We start from the raw sequence: 19,160 nt of genomic DNA, 5'->3' as shown, positions 1-19,160 counted from the left end.
GTGCATCTTGTGAAAGAGACACAATTGTGCGGACCAGCTTATATGAGATGGATGTACCCTGCTGAACGTTATATGAAAATATTAAAAGGGTACGTGAAAAACAGAAGTCGACCGGAGGGCTGTATTGCGGAACGATACGTTGTTGAAGAAGCGGTTGAGTTTTGTACTGAATATCTGTCAAATGTTCAATCTATTGGACTCCCTGAGTCTCATATTGTCGAAAAAAAAGAAGGAAAAAGGCTAATTGGAAATAAAGTTGTGACAGTATCAATGGTCGAACGGGATCAAGCGCACTTGTATGTTCTGCACAATGAGATTGAGGTTGAGCCGTATGTTGAAATGCACAAGATTGTTCTCCGAGATTTAAATCCAAATAGAAATGAGAACTGGATAGTACGAGAGCACAATCGAAGTTTCATACCGTGGTTTAGGGATCATATTTATTCAAAGTATCGTTCAGATCCTGCTTCAGTAACAGAAAGGTTGAGATGCTTAGCCTATGGTCCAACTGTAATTGTGCTTTCTTATAGCGCATACGCAATTAATGGATACACATTTTATACCAAAGAACAGGATGATAAAAGTACTATGCAAAATAGTGGTGTTACCTTGGTGGCTGAAGCAATGCACATATCAAGTGCGAATGACTTAAATCCGAAATTTGCAAATTTGTCATATTTTGGGGTTATCGAGCGCATTTTGGTGTTTGATTACGCGAAGTTTCAGATTCCTGTATTTGGTTGCAAGTGGGTTGAAAATAATAGTGGCATACGAATGGATAAGTCAGGATTTTTACAAGTGGATCTCAATAGGGTAGGGTACAAAGATGAGCCTTTCATTCTAGCCTCTCAAGCTAAACAAGTGTTCTATGTCAATGATCCTTCAAGTACGAAATGGTCTATAGTGCTTTTATCTAACAAAATAGTTGATGAAAACATTGAAGATCAAGGTGATATTGGTGTTGGCATTGATTCTTGTACAAGAAGCGATCAAAATGAGAATGAATCTTGTACTAGAAATGATCATAATGAGGGTATTTGGATTAATCCAACCGTCCGTGTTGTTAAGAGACGCGTTGAACACAATCCTACCAAGAAAAGAAAGAGACGTTAGTGATAAAGGTAATAGTTTTATTCACTTTGTACCGATTGTTTTATTCAATAGTATAGTACTTATTCAATTTGTTTTATTCAATTTGTACCGATTGTTTTATTCAATTTGTACCGATTATTTTATTCAATTTTTACCGACTAATTTGTTTTGAACCATGTATCTTTACATTTCGGGACTGTTTTTTTATCGGTTTTGCTTCTGCCCGTAATCAAAAGTCGGGCTTAGGGTCTGAATTTCGGAAAACCGACTTTATTTTTGAGTCCGTGGGGACGTTTTACCATAGCCATGTAAATTTCGTTCAATTCCGACAACTTTATTTTTTGACGCTTATTTTGATTTGTACCGATTTCGTTTCCGATTTACTTGTACATGCATGGTTTGACTTCCATTTTACTTGTATATGAAGAAGTGTTGCAAAAGTTGGCGGAATTGCAAGCACAAGTCTCTGAATTGCAAAGAGATAAAGAGGCGTATATGAGAGAAAAGTGCAACACTTCATCGGTGAAAGAAACTAGTGATAAGGCTAGTATCAACTATCAAAGGAAATTTCCCGAGGTAATTATAATTTTTTTTCCTTTTAAATTGTTCTATTTTATTAATGATAATGACTTTATATTTACTATTGGTTTAGGGCATTTCATCTTGCCAACTATACTTATCGGAACCGAGTTATCGACTAGTTGGCAAGGGAAAAGTGCACAACACTTTGGGAGATTTACTTCACCATAGACCGCTCCCGGATGGACACCTGAAAGTATCGGTGGATGTTGTAGTAGATCATGATGCGATGCTACCGGTACCTGACATGGTCTCAGAGACGACATTGCTGCGAGATGCAATAGGATCATTTGTTGCATGGCCCTCGGAGCTCATTACCATTAGTGATGAGGTATATTGAAAACGATTATGAATCATTTAGTTTTCGAATGTCAATTCTAAACCGTTTATTAATTATTTTTTACATTTTAATTTTAGACTGCTCCTATAAAACCCACAGTTAAGGGTAAAGGGATTTTACAGGAGGAGGAGTCCGTTGCATCACTAAAAGAGGTACATTTAAAGTGTTAATAATTAATCTGAATCTAAATCTGTATGATTTTATATTTTACATAACTTATATGATTTTTAGGCATCCGCTCGAGAGTCACAACAAGTGACGCAGCAAGTTCGTACCGTACCACCCACTGGTCCTCCGAAGCCAGGGGGAAAAAAAGGCGGTGCTTTTGTGCCTCGGTACCGGTCGACGCTCGCAACAATGGTTGATATGTCCGATTTGACGGATGGTGCTGCACGTGAAATCGTTATGGATGAGAGTGTCTTCGGTATTGAATTCAAGTCACTTATTACACTTGATGACTTGGAGGAGATTTTTAAGCATGATCAACTAGGCGTCAATAACATGCACTCATACATTCGGTAATATTCCCTCATCCGATATATTATTTAATTAGTCCCACAATATAATTTATTTACACATTTCAATGAAAATAATCTAATGTTTATTATGTTTTTATTTAAGGTTGTTGTATGACAGAGTGTTGCGCGGGACTCCGTTGTCTAACAGATTCCGTTTCGTGTCTTCCGCCCACTGCAGCGGAATGGCAATTGATTCGGAACCGGAATCAGTTAGACAGTGCTTAGTAGATAGATTCATGTCCACCGGCAATACAGAATGTCTGCATCTTTGGGCGTATAATACTCGACCAGTAGGGTTAGTTTCTCATTCTTTGTTCATCTAATCTCTGTTTCTTTTGTGTATAGCAAAATTTTCATATAACCTATTGTTTTTATTTATAGAGCACACTGGTTGCTGCTTGCTATCAACCCTATAAGGGAAGTCGTGTATTATCTGAATTCGGTAAATGGTGAATGGACCAATTATCCGGCCATGAAGGACATCGTTGATTTGTAAGTGGGATCGTTCTAAATATATATTCGTGTATATTTATATATATATATATTTACTTATTTGTGGGATTGATCTAAACATATGCTTTTATATATTTGTTAATTAGATCAATACAAGTGTTCCGAAGTCAACGGGACGCACAGGTATCCCGAACTAAATCTAGCAACATTACTTGGATCCAAGTGCAGGTACATTATTTTTCACAATGTTGCTTATAATATATTTATGCTACTTGATAAAACAATGCACAACTATAGAATCTTATTTGTTTTTCTATGTAGTGCCCGCAACAGAAAAACAGTTACGATTGCGGATACTTTGTATTGAGGTTTATGAAAGAAATCCTTCAGGCAAATCAATTAGAGATTCCGATCACGGTATGAATTTATAACTTAAGATAATTTCATATAATTTATTACATTTAACTAAATGTATCATTCATATTTTGTTTTTGTTTTGTAGTACCTTGACGAATTCCGTGCCACTGGATACCCGAGACTTAAGTTGGAAGAAATAAAAGAGGATTTGTGTCATTTTTATATTAAGCGCTTTTTCATGTAGGATTTGTGTCGAATTGAAGTACTATAATATTATTGATGTTGTAATGATGTATATATATAATATTGGATATTATAATGGTATTATATTAGTATATATATATATATTGTCTTACTGATGGCTGAAATAATATCGTCGAAAATAAATTACAGGTCGAAAATATTACAGGCTGAAAACATATTACAGGTCGAAAATATTACAGGTCGACTGGGAGGATTAAATTACAGGCTGCACATTAAAATACCTCATTTAGCTACTAAAGCGCTTTTTAAAAAAGCGCTCTTAAAGGACAACATACTAAAGCGCTTCTATTTAAAAGCGCTGCCAAAGATTACTAAAAAAGCAAAAAAAAAAAAAAAAACAACATACTAAAGCGCTTTTGTAAAAGCGCTCTTATAGGGGGGGCTATAAGAGCGCTTTTTCTGGAAAAAGCGCTCTTAAAGCCCACCCTATAAGAGCGCTTTTACAAAAGCGCTTTAGTATGTTGCGTTTTTTTTTTAATTTTTTCTCTCACAGGTGGGCCTATCACAGCGCTTTTCTGGAAAAAGCGCACTTAAAGGGGGGCCTACCAGAGCGCTTTTACCTGAAAAGCGCTCTTAAAGGGGGGCCTACAAGAGCGCTTTTTCCAGAAAAGCGCTCTTATAGGGGGGCCTACCAGAGCGCTTTTAAAAGCGCTTTCGTAGCCTATGCCAGCGCTGGCTTTGGCAGCGCTTTAAAGCGCTGTTAAAGGCCAAAAAAAGCGCTTTAAAAGCCCTTCCTCGTTGTAGTGATAGGTAGTACCCATCAATCCTTATAAGCTTTCCTTCAACAATGCAGTTCCATACCTGCACGGCCTTAAGATCCCTCTCATTCCGATGTGCCGACTACTTCTTGCCGTATTCGGCCTCGAGTGTTAATTGCGATACAACCACCCCTCGCCTTCTTTGGCCTCGGGTGTTACAGAAGGCATCCGAGAGGCTGTTGAATTCTATGAATAAATTAGGCATCACTAATATTTCTAATGTTTTGAACCAATTTTGAGATTGGAGGAAATGGAGAAGCGGGATTCAAAGGAGGAGAAGGTTTTAAAGGGGAATAATAATTAGTTTTCATGATTATTTATTCTCTTAATATGAGAGGAGGTGGTAGCTTAGTGAAGAGGAAGAGAGTGGGTTTTAACATTCAAAGAGAACAGGTGGATATTGCTTTCATTCAAGAAAAAAAACTTAGGGATGTGCAGTATAATGTTGTTAGAGAATTATGGGGAGATGCTTTGGTGGATTGGTCCCATTTGGATGCTTCGGGAGGAATTTTAATTATGTGGAGGAAAGATTTCTTTTCGATCATTTATAGTTTTAGTGGAGAAGGTTTTTTAGGTATTTGTGTGAAAGGATGGTAGGCTGGTTTATTTTTTCAACATCTATGCCTCCTGTGATAACATTGTTAGAACGAAAACTTGGAGGAGATTAATGGAAATAATGAAAAAATGTATTGTCGGATCTTGGTGTATTGGAGGGGACTTTAATTTTATAACCTCTTCGGAAGAGAGAGTTGGTATTTCAAAGTAGATTTATAGAAAGGAGATACAATCTTTCAAGGAGTTCATTGAGGAGATGGATTTGGTGGACCCACCAACTATAGGAGGAAATTTTACATGGAGCAATAGAAGTGGTAGAGCAATGAGTAGATTTGACAGATTTCTTCTTTCGGACAATTTCATTGTAGATTGGAAGGTGGAAGGACAAACTATTGGGGAAAGGGACGTCTCCGATCATGCACCAATTTGGATTGAAGACAACAAGAGGAATTGGGGGCCTAAACCATTTAGGTCCAATAATCTTTGGTTTGATCACGATAGCTTCTTTAAATTTGTGGAATTGGAGTGGAATAAGATGTCGGTGAAGGAGAGAGGAGATTTTTGCTTGGTTGAAAAATTGAAAGCCCTTAAAGGTCATATTGCTAAGTGGAACAAGGAGGTCTTCGGGTGGTTAGATCTCAAAATAGAAAATGCAGGAAAAGAGTTGAATTTTTTAGATAACAAGTTTGCTCATTTTGCAGGTAACATTTTGGAGGAGGTGGTGATTGAAAGATCTAGAGCGGAAAATGCTTATCGATGTGCGAGGGGATCATCGAAGTTGCTGGGCAGTTCTCTGTCTCTCGGAAGCAATTTTATCAATGTGACGAAAAACTCTCGGTTGAAGCAATCGTCGGAGGCCGATGAGTTCTTAATATCTCGTCACCTTTGTCAACCGACATCCACCTTTTGGGTTCTGAATAATCAACACCTTCTGATTCAATGGTAGGTTTGATAGTTCTGTTGTTATAATTTTAGGGTTTTGTTTCTTTAGGTATTTTTGTGGGAACTCATTTTTTCTTTCAGTTTCAAGTTTATCTTTTTTTTTTCTACTGATGTTGTTAATGTTTAATTTTATTTTTGTTGCAAGAAAAAGTATAAATTCTTTTTGCAGATTTGAATGGTTCAATCACTTGACTCTGAACATATTCTTTTATCACATTTTAATGGTATGTTTAGGAATTCGTGATGATAAACTGATTCAATTTATGCAAGTTTCGAGTTCTATATATTTGTCTTTGAAAATATTGAAGGAATTGGGTCATGAAGCATAAGTGGTTATAAAGTTTTGATTTTTGTTCAAATCACTGTTGTATTCGAGGTATTTCGTTGATAAAGTTTTGATTTTTCTATGTTTTGGAGACGCCCTTATGTTTGTTTTAGCTGATTGTATTCAAATTTTTGTGATTATAGTTGAGGATTTTGATTATTATTCTCTTGTTTCAGAAAACAGCACCGTCGTCCAACAAACAGGTATAACATATCGAGTTAACAACAAGTACGCCCTTTGTACCAAGTCTTTGTTTGTATTCATCTACTGTTATTATTGTTTTTGATGGTCTCCTTCAGATGGTTCAGCTGTTGGAAAACGTTGGTTGCCGAGTCGTAGAGGTACATATCCATGCCACACACATTTGTAAGTGTTTATGTAAGTTGTATAAGTTTGACAGCATCATTTGGTTTTGTGTATTTAGGAGAGACCAATAACAAATCTCTTGAGGCTATGGTGAACAATGTAAGCTCTACTTTCCTTCATAACTAAGATGGTATTACCATTACCAGACAATATATATTAGATTGCTGAAGTTCCTCTCATTATTTTATTAGCCAACAGTTGCAGCCCTTCCTCTTGCTCAGAAGCATAATGTAAAAAAACTTCCTGTCGATTCTGAACATTTTTCCATTTTTCAGGTACAACAGCATATGTTGTATCAAATAATTTGTGTGTGCACCTAAAGTAGTAGACTATAGATATACAGATTTATTTATTTCTGATTCCTGATCTCTAAATATTTCTTAATAAACTTAGAAAATACTTTATCTCATATTGCAGTAGGAAATAGTTAAGGTGGAAGTTGCAACATGGATCCTGATAGTATAAGAAAGAGTGTATAGGTTTTTGAATTGACAAGAAAGAGTGCACTACAAGAAAATTGACTTTTCGTGACACTCATTATATGTCACTAAAAGTCAAAAAACTGTAGGTAAAAGTCTACAAAACATTTAGTGACACCTCCCTTTAGCGTCAATTATAAGGGGGTGTAGTGTGACGCTAAAGTGAATGTCACTATAACTTTTAGCTACAGACAAACGTTTACCTACAACTATTATTACTGTCACTATATGTTATCTGAATTTATGGGTGGTAAATTTATACCTACGGTTTTATATGTGTCACTAAAACTTATATAAATAATATTTTTTAAAAAAATTTATTTTATATATATAATTTTGATTTTTAAAATACAATAAATTTTAAATATTTTTTAATAGTATTATTATAATAATAAAATTATTCCTAAAAAATACTTTACAACTCATTTTCAACCAATGTAAAACTAAATAACTAAAATTTATATTATGAAAATTAGAACTACATAAAAAAAATTATATATATTTAAAATTTTACAATACAACTTCAAAAATATTATATCCCTAAACTGACTCCACCTTCATTTTACAATACAACTTCAAAAAATTCATTTTCGTGAAGGTCACGCAGATACTCTAAACTGACTCCACCTTCTTCTTCTCTTTTCCTTGACTTCATTCTTTGATGGCAAGTATCAGGACTTGCTCTGAGATAGATAAAACCGTCAGGAATGAGACCAGGTAAGGTAGACACAACAGGATCAAACCAAGAATCATAAATACTGATCTCCATCTCATTCATCCACTTGGCTTCATGAACAGCTCGTACAAAAACCTGAATTGAACAGCATTCCAAACCCAGTTTAGATTAAATTGGTATGTTAGATTCAACACTAGTAAATGATGATGAACACTGAAAGATCTTCAATTCAATACCATACATAAACAACTTAAAAGATCTACACCAAACACGATTTTCATTCACAAGTAACAATAAATCAAAATGTAGCATTCAAAACTGATTACTTAAAGGGTTTAATTTAAGGCATGACTCTCTTCAACTCTTAGTATATAGCAAATAAACACAAACATTAATGTCACAGCGAACCAAGATGTAAATTAAATACCATTCATGCATGCTTCTTAGTCATAACATAAATCAAATAACGCGAAGTCACATAATGCTTACCATGGTTGATTGTAAAATTCAGAATGTTGTTCATTTTAAGCATTATGAGTGGCATCTCCAGCAACCAGCTTTAGATCCTTGCTCTGAGAAGCTATCAATGCGTTAATAAACTCTCTATGAGACTGACTAAAACCAAGAAGGAAAGCTCATCTCTTATGAACAAATAACAGTTGCTCCAAACAAAATGATGATTAAAAAAAGAAGAAGTCACCTTTATCGGAGTTCCTGAAATAAACAATATATTTGAAGTTAAGAACATAAATATAACATGAAGACGTATCAAAGACTTAAGCTTATACCTTTCCTCCCAATATCAAAGATGGTTTCTCCCATTTTAATTTACAAATTAATATGAGAGGTCTTCTTCACTCTCATCCTCTGTATCTTCATTCTCATCATCATTTTGGGTAATGTCCTCTATATTAATTATAACTTCAATGATATCATCACTATCATCAGTTTCTGGTCTAATCAAATCATCATCATTTATCTCTTCCAATACTTGTTCATTACTTTTATCTATGTCATTGGATTGAGCATCACCCATATCATATACATCTCTAACTTTAGCGTGCACAACGACCAACCAGTCATTTAGTCTTCTATTCTCCACATAGAATACTTTCTTGGCTTGAGAAGCAAAAATAAATGGGTCATCACATATATCATTTCCTGTATGTTGCAAGTAATTAAAATTTACTAATGTCAAACCCAAATCATCAATATTGCACCCCTTATTTATGTCAACCCAATCACACTTGAAAAGTACAACTTTATACTTTCCTGCATAATCCAACTGAATTATATCTATCAATGCACCATAGTAGTTTATCTCTCCTTCCTTAGGGCGTTTGTCTCGTGTACTAGCATAACTTTTGGTCTTAACAGTAACACAAATTCCACTATTTTGAGTCTTTAAACACCTTTCCCGCTTCTTTGTGTGAAATCTAACTCCATTAACAATATAGCCACTATAGTTTCTCACTTTTTCTAATGGCCCCCGTGCTAACCATCTGATTTCATCTGTAACTATAACACTTCCTTGTTCTTCTAATCGTGCTACCTAACACAATTACATTTTAAATGATCACGAAAAATAATAAAATATTGATAAATGAAAAACCTTTGGAAAACTTACTCTTTCGCGAAGCCAATCAGGAAATGTTCGACTATAAATTTTGTCAATTTCATATGGTGATAGCCGACGATTTTGATTACGTCTCTAGATAAAGTCAATGTGTTCTCTAGGAAATACAAATACAAAATTAGAGACATTAAACTTCAAAAAGAATATCAAACTAAACATTTTTACCTTTGAAAGGGGTCAACATTAGTGTTGTTGAAAAGCACATATCTATGTGCTTGTAGCAATGTTTTTTTATCAAGAGAAACTCGAGAAACTCTTTTCCTTTTCTTCACTGTAAACCCAACATGGTTTTTTCTCCCCAATGGTCTACCTCTAGGATTAAACACATTTGCATTTTCTACAAAGGAGGAATCATCATTTCGACAAGGTCGAGTAAATCGTGTTTCCACCGTAGAGAGATATCGTGAACAAAATATCAAACATTCATTAGCTAAATAACCCTCTGCAATAGACCTTTCAGGGCGTGCTCGATTACGAACAAATGACTTTAGAGTAAAAAGGAACCTGCAAAAAGATTTTTGGAATAAAATAAGAAAATGTTGTTTTTATTTATACTATAATGATATTAAATAACTAAAAAAATGTGTACCTTTCAATTGGATACATCCATCGATAATGAACTGGTCCAGAAATTTTTGCCTCATATGCCAAATGGATTACCAAATGCACCATTATAGTGAAGAAAGATGGAGGGAAAATCTTTTCTAACTGGCACAACGTTTTTGCTATTCGTTTCTCCAAGTGCTCCAAATTATGCTCACTAAGCACTTTACCACATAGTTCTTTGAAGAAACGACAAAGATCGCTAATCACTTTACTCACTTTGTTGGGCAAACAACCTTTCATAGCAATAGGAAGAAACTCTTGCATTAAGAGATGACAATCATAACTTTTGAGACCAAATATCTTGCGTTGTTTCACTTGCACGCATCATGGAATACTAGAAACACACTCATCAGAAGATTTCATATTCTTTAGAACTTCCAAGAAAGATTCTTTTTCATTTGATGTCATTTGGTAACAAGCTCTAGGCAAATACTTTCTACCATTACTTTGATGCATCCTCGGGTGCAGTTGACTTCTTATATTCATGTGTATAAGATCATAACGGGCCTTATCATTATCCTTTGATTTTCTTTCTAAATTTAATAATGTCCCAACAATGTTATCACAAACATTTTTTTCAATATGCATCACATCAAGATTATGACGAAGAACATTATATTCCCAATATGACAATGAGAAAAAAATGCTTTTCTTTTTCCATGGGGACAACACCTTGTTTTCACGATTTTTCAATTGTCTCAATGCAGTACTTCCATTGGGTACCTTAGGAGGAGCTCTAAACTCTTGGTCTCCATCAAAATGTCCTCTATTGTTTCTCCACTTATGATCAGGCTCTAACCAGCGTCGATGACACATATAAGAAAACTTTTTACTATAACGCAACCACTTAGAGGCTGTGTCAAAACCACAACATGGACAAGCATATCGACCTTTAGTGCTCCAACCTGACAAATTTGCATAAGCAGGGAAATCATTGATAGTCCACATGATTGCAGCACGCATTTGAAATGACTCTTTTTTACATGCATCAAACGTTTTGACCCCGATTTCCCATAATTCCTTTAATTCTTCCACAAGAGGCTGCATATATACATCAATATTATTACCAGGACCTTTTGGACCAGGAATAAGCAACGAGAGTATGAAATTCAGTTGCTTCATACACATCCACGGAGGAAGATTGTATGGAATCAAGACAACAGGCCAAGTGGAGTGAGAAATTGTCATGGTTTTGAATGGATTAAAGCCATCTGAAGCTAAACCTAGTCGAATGTTTCGAGGGTCGCTTGAAAAATCGGGATATCAATGATCAAAATCCTTCCAAGCAAAAGAATCTTCTGGATGTCTCATGAGTCCATCTCTAGTTCGACTATCTTCATGCCATGTCATGGAAGAAGCAGTTTTTGATGACATAAAAAGTCATTGTAATCTAGACTTAAGAGGAAACCAACGAAGAACCTTAGCAGGTATCTTTTTTCTACCTTCAACATCGTCGGAGTTGACTTTCCATCTTGAGATACCGCATGTAGGGCAAACATTAACATGAGCCAAATCCTTCCAATACAATATACATTCATTAGGACAAACATGGATTTTTTCATATGATAATCCCAACCCTGAAATAATCTTCTTCGTCTCATAAAATGACTTTGGCAATGTATTTTCTTTTGGAAATGCATCACATAACAACTCTAGAAGCATTGAAAAGCTTTTGTTTGTCCATCCATTTAGACACTTTAAGTGGTACAGATGTACGATGAATGATAGTTTGGTAAACTTACAACCCGGATAAAGATTTTGTTCTGCCTCCTTCAACAACTTAAAGAACTTATCTGAATTATCACCCACTTCGTATTGTTGAACATTATGTTCGTTTATGAATGTTTCTCGATCCACATCCTCCATATTTATATCTGCATCATTATCATTATTATTTACATCCATTGAAAATGCATCATGAATCAATGCATCCATGTCATGATCAAACTCATGTTGTACTTCACATGCACTTGCACGATTTGAAGTGCTAACTTTCTCACCATGAAAGATCCAACGATTGTACCCTTTTAGAAAGCCTCGGCTGATTATGTGTTCGTAAACATCCATACGAGAATGCTTCTTGCAATTAACACACTTAGTGCAGGGGCATAAAATTGTTCCATTTTTTGACGAATTTGCAAATGCAAAATCAAGAAAGTTTAAAATACCTCTAATGTACTCCTGTTGAGTTACAGAGTTATTTGATATCCAACTCTTATCCATTTGATAAAACAAACAAAAGCTGCACAAAAATTTAAACAAAAACTTAAAATCAAGTGAAGACAAACAACATGATCATGACTAAAACAAACACAAGTGGAAATATACTAACTCCAAATAATAAGTACAAGGCATTCAGAAAACTGTAAGCACATCAAATGCTAGGCTATCAAGTAAAGATTAAAATGCTTTTAAAAAATAAGGGAATCTGATGTGGTTGTTATAATGCTCTACATTTACTTCTAGCACAGAATCAGTACTGAAACATGAAATCATATATTAGTGAAGTACTTTGATGATATGGTTAACAATAAACTAACGGGTATCAAGGGTGGACTAGGATTTTTCCCAGGTCTGTAAATATTATCTAAGTTGTAGTTTCTTACCAGTCCTCTACTAGTAGTAACACTTGTACATGGCAATGCAACATTCAAATCACAGTCAATGCCAACATGATAAACTGTGAATTTGTGTACCCCTTCTCAATTATAGAAATTCTCCAGGAAGTTCATAATAATTAAAAAATAGGTTGAAGAATAAAAAGAATACAGAAAAACTAATTTGTAGCAAAAAAATTACAGGTTAGAGAAACGCGTAATAACTGTTTCATAAAGTCACTGATAGGAATGGATCGGACCCCACAAGTGATGATGGGGATGTGTTAGTTAACAAAGATAATTTGGGGCCTAAACAATGGAGAGTATATGTGAGAAAGAATAAGAAAGGCCCAGTTAATTAGTATTCCCATATAAATAGGAGTTAGTTTAGATTTCTCATATAAATAGGAGTAAGTTTAGATTTCCCATATAAATAGGAGTTAGTTTAGATTTCCCATATAAATAGGTGTATGGGGCAGTAGCTAGGTATCTTATTATTATTTTCTGTTTTCCTTATTAGGGTTTAGGCAGTGAGAGAATTGTTTCTCTGACTGAGGAGCAGCAGCTCTGGAATTCTGTTCTGTTTTCATATTCAGTAATAAAATAATTTTCTCCATTATATTCTATCTTACCTCTGCTCTATCAATTGGTCCGACCTACCGGATCGTCGAGGTGCCAGCATTTGTGTCATTCAAAGATGATTGCAGAAGAAGAAGTGTTAGAAGAAGGAATGGTTGAGAGAATTGACGCAATTGAATTGAGAATGGGAAGATTGGAAGAATCGGTTAAATCCTTTAAGTTGGAGTTTCGTCAATTGCTAAGGACAGAGATGGCTAAGCATGTGGGGCATATTCCCGCAGAGAATCTTAGCTCTGATTGGAGTGTGTTTCCGATACCAAATGTTATGAAAGAGAACTGTGGAACGGAGTTTCATACAGATGCAAAGTCGGAAAAGGGAGATGCAATGGAGAAGAAGGAAACCAATGGGGTGAGTGAAGATGTGATCCTTGTGGCTGAGAAGCCAGAGAAGGGACGGATGAAGTCACAGAGTTTAGAGTCACTAATATCACTTCCATCTCGGAAGACTTTGACTGCGTCGTCACCGGTCAGATATTGTTGGAAGAGGGTCCCTCCCCATTCCAAATCATCATATTCGTGGAAATCATGGATGGAGTTTCTACATCTGACGCAAGCCAAGGAGAAGCACGAAAATTATATATCGGTGGCTCGCACACTGCCGCCGAAACCACCAGACATTGGTTCATTCGTGAAGCACCTTCTAAAGCAAAAACCGTCGGCCAAGCCGCCAGATCTTAGTGAATCCGTGGTCAGAGAGAGAGTAGAGAAGAGAGGAAAGATGAAAAATATGAGGCGTCGCATGTGCATGCGGCTGCCGCCGCCATATCCGCCATATGCAGGTTACAATATCAGTTTAGCGTGCATCATGGTTGCTGAAGGAGGGAAGGATCCAAAAAAGTTGAGGCAAAAGCGACAATTTCAAAGGGGTTTTAAAGAGAAAAGCTGCAGACCATCATAAGAGATAGTAAGAATGAAGATGTGCAACAGGTTCGATTATTTGAAGTCGGTCTATCAAGTTCTCAACAATGGGATCCAGGGAGATGCAAAAGCTATAGTAGTGTTGTTGTTATCTTTCAAGAAAACGAACTCCAAGTATGGTTTTGTGGTTTGCTGTGAAGTGCAAATTTGGTCTTGTTTTAGACCCACCATTACCTTGCAAGGGAAGTGTTTGGCATGTCATTGTTATATGTTGAAGGACATTTTCTCATCTCAACCTTGAGGACAAGGTTGTATTTTTGGTTGCCGGTATTGTTAGGATATTAGTTTGGGCCTTAGTCCAAACCAAATAAATAGGAGTTAGCTCAATTAGTTAGTTTTTATTCCGCAAATAATTAGGAGTGGCTTAGTCAGTTAGTTTTTATCATCCAAATAAATAGGAGTTAGTTTAGTTAGTATTCCCCATATAAATAGGAGTGTATGGGGCAGTAGCTAGTATGATTATTATTTTCTGATTTTCCTATTAGGGTTAGGGTTTGGGCAGAGAGAGATTCATCTCTCCTCTGAGGAGCATTTGCTCTGGGATTATAGGGATCAGTCTCTGTAATAGTTCTTAGTTCAATCAATATTATATTTTTCATTTATCTTAATTTGCGATCCCTATCAGTCACCAAGTAAAAATTATTAAGATATCTTTGCACATAAACATTATGAGATGGAATAAGAACATAGACATCACCTTTAAATCATCCTCTAGAATGCGAGTAAAGTAATTCTGTAATTCAGATCCTCGAAAATAGGTCAAAATTTCCTGCCAATCAGGGGGATTCTACAAACAAAAAGCTAAGTTAAAATGAAATTTCCTGCACATAAACATTATGAGATGGAATAAGAACAGTGTTTCTACTGTTTTCTAACTATAATTTTGATGTGTATTATATTGTCCATGACCTGCAAGTCATTGTTAAATAATACTAACTGCCTCTCTTATCAATTGTTTTCCCTGTTAAATAATACTAACTGCCTCTGCTATGGCTTATAGTCCTAACCTTCAAGCCAAGACTAAGCACATGGTGATAGACTTGTTTTTTGTTTTTTGATCGAGAGAAGGTTCTAGCCAAGGAATTGCAAGTTATGCATTCCTAGTGCTGATCAAAGGCAGATATTTTGACCAAGTCTCTCTCTCATGACAAATTTGTCATCTTCAAAACCAAGCTCCGGGTGGTTCCTCTATTGTCCCGAGAATACACCACCTCTCATTGCATCATTGGCTACTTCATATTCTAACTCATATTCATTTACAACTGATCCTTCTCTTTAAAACACATGTCTCTGCTCATAGTTCTCCACAGTCACAACGTATTCGTGACTTTCGTCATGTAGGTATTACTTACGGTGTCAATTCCTGAAGCTTCAGAGACCACCCCTACTTAATAATCGTTTTAGTATTAATTAATTATAAATGTTATGATTTTATTACAATGCATTATAAATGAATGATCATGTCTGAATTTACATTAAATGACAAGCTGGAAACTAGATAGTTTACTAACTTAGCATTGAATTTGGTATAGAAAATGTGATACAATTGTTTACGCTATCAGTTCCAATTCTTAAAATAATCGACTATTGAAAAAGAATGAAGGTAAAATATGACTATAATCCCAGTATTCTACTTTATTTTGAGAACTGTACAAAAATGTGGTGAAAATTAAATGAAGAATATTCAATTTGAAAGTATCTAAAACATCATCACCTGAAGTGTAAGAGCTTCTAAAGGTATTGGATCTATAGTAGTTACCAGAAACACATCATTATATTCTTTGTTGATGAACTTTCCATCATTTGCGACACTGTATTATTTCATATCAAAAGTTAAAATCAGCTAGTTCATGGATAATAATAATAGATACTAACATTTTAGAATGAAAAAACAACCCTTACAAAGGAACAAGAGAGTAAGATATTAAATTTGGACTGTGGGATGAGAACAGATAAACATAGAAAAATGTGAAGTGAATTGAAACAAAGTGGTATGAAAAAAATCATCAATCTTGTATCAACTTGTGACTTGTTAGACAATAAGAGTTATTCTTTCCAATACATTATTAAAGTCATTGATAAAAAAAACAATACATTAAAAAAGTGAGTAGATTGAACATACAGTCTGGATAAAAGTAAACAAAAGCAGCAACACAGCAGTTAGAGTAGATGCTATTTTCCACGGAGTGTTGAAGTACTCGTGCACAAATATAGCCTTATACTTATTGAGAGGGTTTTCATAGAAACGATTTAACCTATGACATACAGACTTATATTTTGAATTCAGTTGCTCCTCCGGTAGTAAAATATTTTTGCAAAGATGGTTAACCATTGTAGCCACTTCATTATCATCACCCATCCGATTCACAATAATTTTCTTATCAACCAAGATGCTCACGTCTTTTTCCGAGTTAACAAGAAAATCTAACATACACATGTAGTGTGAAATATACAGTTAACCATCAATGCAATCTTCATATTTCAAACATTCTGCACAGTTCCTCTATCCTATTTAAAATAATGGTATCAATTATAATGACCTCCCTAAATAAAGAGCTCCAAAGTTCAAACCCTGAAAACTATAACTTACCAACATTTGTCTATCCAAAAAAACCTAGATCCTTTTTTAATGGAATTTATTAGTTGAAATGAGTTGGATTCCAAATGCAGATATTGAGTGTCTTACCATTGCCCTCATTTCATGACAAACTCAATCATTGATCAACTATTAACTCTACTTGACACTAGTGCAAAAAGAACAATATAATTTTAAAATTTACACCCGATATTTAAAGAACGGGTGTAATTAAGAAACACGGTGGCAATTTTGTAAATAATAGATTATTTTAAGTATTCGTATGTGTCAATTGACACCTTATTTTTTTATAACGGGTGTAAATTAAAAATATTTTTATAATCAAATCTCAATTACTCCCATTAAATTTAAAACGGGTGTAAATTTAACTGGACTAAAAAAAGTTATTAATTTTATAACTTAAAATATTAATCTATTTTATTAATAAACACATTTAAAAACCACAATCTATTTTATTAAGGACTTATGTAATCTATTTTACTAAGGACTTATGTAATCTATTTTATTAAGTTTACAACTTAATAATATTCAATAATAAAAACATTAACAAATTCAAAACACAATGTCTTCAAAACCTATTTTTCAATTGCATGAACCTTTCTCTTCGAAACCCGCCTCATCGCCTGAAAGAGTGCAAACACAACGGAGAATTGGGAGAGATTGAGAAGCGAGAAATCTAACCATTTTCTAAACTCCTTTCTCACATTTCCATTGCGTATTTCAGATTTTTCGATTCACCTAATGACTCCGTCATCCGAAACTTCCGTTTGTAAAAAACACGATTCCTTCATTTCTCTACGGTTCTTCACCTAAAACCCTATCGATTATTCACCAGATCATCAACTCCGGCCCCGCTCCTTCTGCCGTTGCGACGTCTTCCTTGACCGGAACTAGATAGATCGGTTGGGCTTTGTAGCTTCTCCTAAGGAATCCATTAAGATCGAGATGTACTTTGGATTTGACACAACTCATGTTGCTGCTAGGTAAATCGTTGAACTTATTTCATTTTTTGGATAATTCATTTTTCTAATTGTTGAATTGACTTGGAGTTTTCGATATAGAGCAGGGGCTTTGAAGCTTTGATCTTTAGAATGTTCATTCACTGTTTGATGAATTGATTCAGAGAGATTATGGTTGTGTTTTGTCTCTGAGTGGGACTTCTACTGCCGCTTTAATTCAAGGAATGTTCCTAATGGTTACGATTCGACGGTTTCGACGAATTACTAGAAGAATTTGAGTTTTGGTTTTGGTTCTCGAGGTGGTTTTGAGAAGCAGGTTCCTTCAATGACTACTTCTTCTACCTATGTTAATACGGAGAGAAAAGTTTATGCAAAGGCTTCTGAGTTGTTCACAAGAGATGATAGTTATGGGAGCAAGTCCAAGTCTACATTTTATCCAACGGGTATGAAATTGAACTGAATTTTGCACCCAAACCCCAAATAATGAATTCATCCTTAAAATCTACAACTGCTGCAGGTATAATATTTCAATATGTTGATTTAGTTAGTCATCTTATTGTTTATTTAGTTAGCCATATTCAAGGTTTTTAATTGAGATAGTAATGATAACTTTTGGTTGTGCTGCAATTTTAAATATTGTGCTGAATTGTGGTGTTAAATGTGTTTGATGTTTGATAATCCAGTGCAGAGAATTGAATCCATCATTCATGAGCAGAGGTTAGAAACTTACTGGTTGCAGGTCGTAGAAAAAGGTTCCCTTGGATCATTGAGTCGCTTGAGACCTGAGAAGAATCAAGTCCTGCCTCAGGATGGTGCTTATTGTGTAAGCTCAATGGAGTCCATCGGTTCACTAAGATTTTCCTCTCAACAGGATAGAGAAGATGACGCAAATAGCGATCTTAAAATTTTGGGCCTTAAAAATGGAAGGGTCCTCCCAAAGGATCAGATTGGTAAAAGGTCCGACAGTCATCCGATGTCCCCAAGTATATTGCATGACAGCAGTTTAGCTATAATGTCTGGAAAAGATAACCCGTAAGTCTTCCATCAATTGTGAAATACAATATTATTAGAAACTATATCAATTTGCTTGGTGAAGTCATTGCATGATTGGTGGACAAAGTAGCCGTCAATACAATACTAATGTGTGTAAATAGTGATATATCTTTTGGATTGTTTGGTTGTTTTTGTCAAACTTCCGTTTATATTTGTTGCTTACTGCCATTGTTAATTGATTATTCTGCAGGTTGTTGCTATTGTTAATTGTTGCTATTCTGCAGGTTGTTGCTTTTGAATAGAAAGTCCAATAGTAAAAGTCATTATTAATTGTTTATTCTGCCATTGTTGCTATCCGAGCTTGCGAACGGTGATGATCCATCCTTCGATCTTCTTACACTCCTCCCTAAAGTCATTGCTTGTCTACAAGAAAGAATCTAGCTTATAATAAGAGGGAGGGAGTCATCACTCTTGGGAGTGATAATACTTCTTGCGAGACTCTTTCTCTATAA

At 35.1% G+C, this 19,160-nt stretch overlaps 2 protein-coding genes and 1 long non-coding RNA gene across 3 annotated transcripts; 1 reads left to right on the top strand and 2 right to left on the bottom strand.

Moving 5' to 3' along the window:
- Nucleotides 1–7,549: 7,549 nt before the first annotated feature.
- LOC131635431 (uncharacterized) lies at nucleotides 7,550–8,768 on the bottom strand. Its single transcript, XR_009293815.1, has 3 exons — nucleotides 8,493–8,768; nucleotides 8,194–8,418; nucleotides 7,550–7,839 (listed from the first exon to the last, which is right to left on the bottom strand). It is a non-coding gene; the product is annotated as an uncharacterized LOC131635431 (long non-coding RNA).
- Nucleotides 8,769–9,445: 677 nt separating this feature from the next.
- On the bottom strand, nucleotides 9,446–10,538 carry LOC131635429 (uncharacterized). The gene is made up of 2 exons (XM_058906052.1): nucleotides 9,930–10,538; nucleotides 9,446–9,844 (listed from the first exon to the last, which is right to left on the bottom strand). Exons 1-2 carry the CDS (start codon nucleotides 10,208–10,210, stop codon nucleotides 9,502–9,504), a joined length of 624 nt encoding a protein of 207 aa, XP_058762035.1. The 5' UTR covers nucleotides 10,211–10,538; the 3' UTR covers nucleotides 9,446–9,501.
- Nucleotides 10,539–17,768: 7,230 nt separating this feature from the next.
- Nucleotides 17,769–18,772, top strand: LOC131635426 (protein STICHEL-like). Its single transcript, XM_058906048.1, has 2 exons — nucleotides 17,769–18,172; nucleotides 18,339–18,772. Exons 1-2 carry the CDS (start codon nucleotides 18,139–18,141, stop codon nucleotides 18,689–18,691), a joined length of 387 nt encoding a protein of 128 aa, XP_058762031.1. The 5' UTR covers nucleotides 17,769–18,138; the 3' UTR covers nucleotides 18,692–18,772.
- The last annotated feature ends 388 nt before the right edge of the window (nucleotides 18,773–19,160 follow it).

Source organism: Vicia villosa, unplaced genomic scaffold, assembly GCF_029867415.1.
Source record: "Vicia villosa cultivar HV-30 ecotype Madison, WI unplaced genomic scaffold, Vvil1.0 ctg.001486F_1_1, whole genome shotgun sequence".
Lineage (NCBI taxonomy): Eukaryota > Viridiplantae > Streptophyta > Magnoliopsida > Fabales > Fabaceae > Vicia > Vicia villosa.
This window is presented reverse-complemented; position numbering and strand designations above follow the sequence as displayed.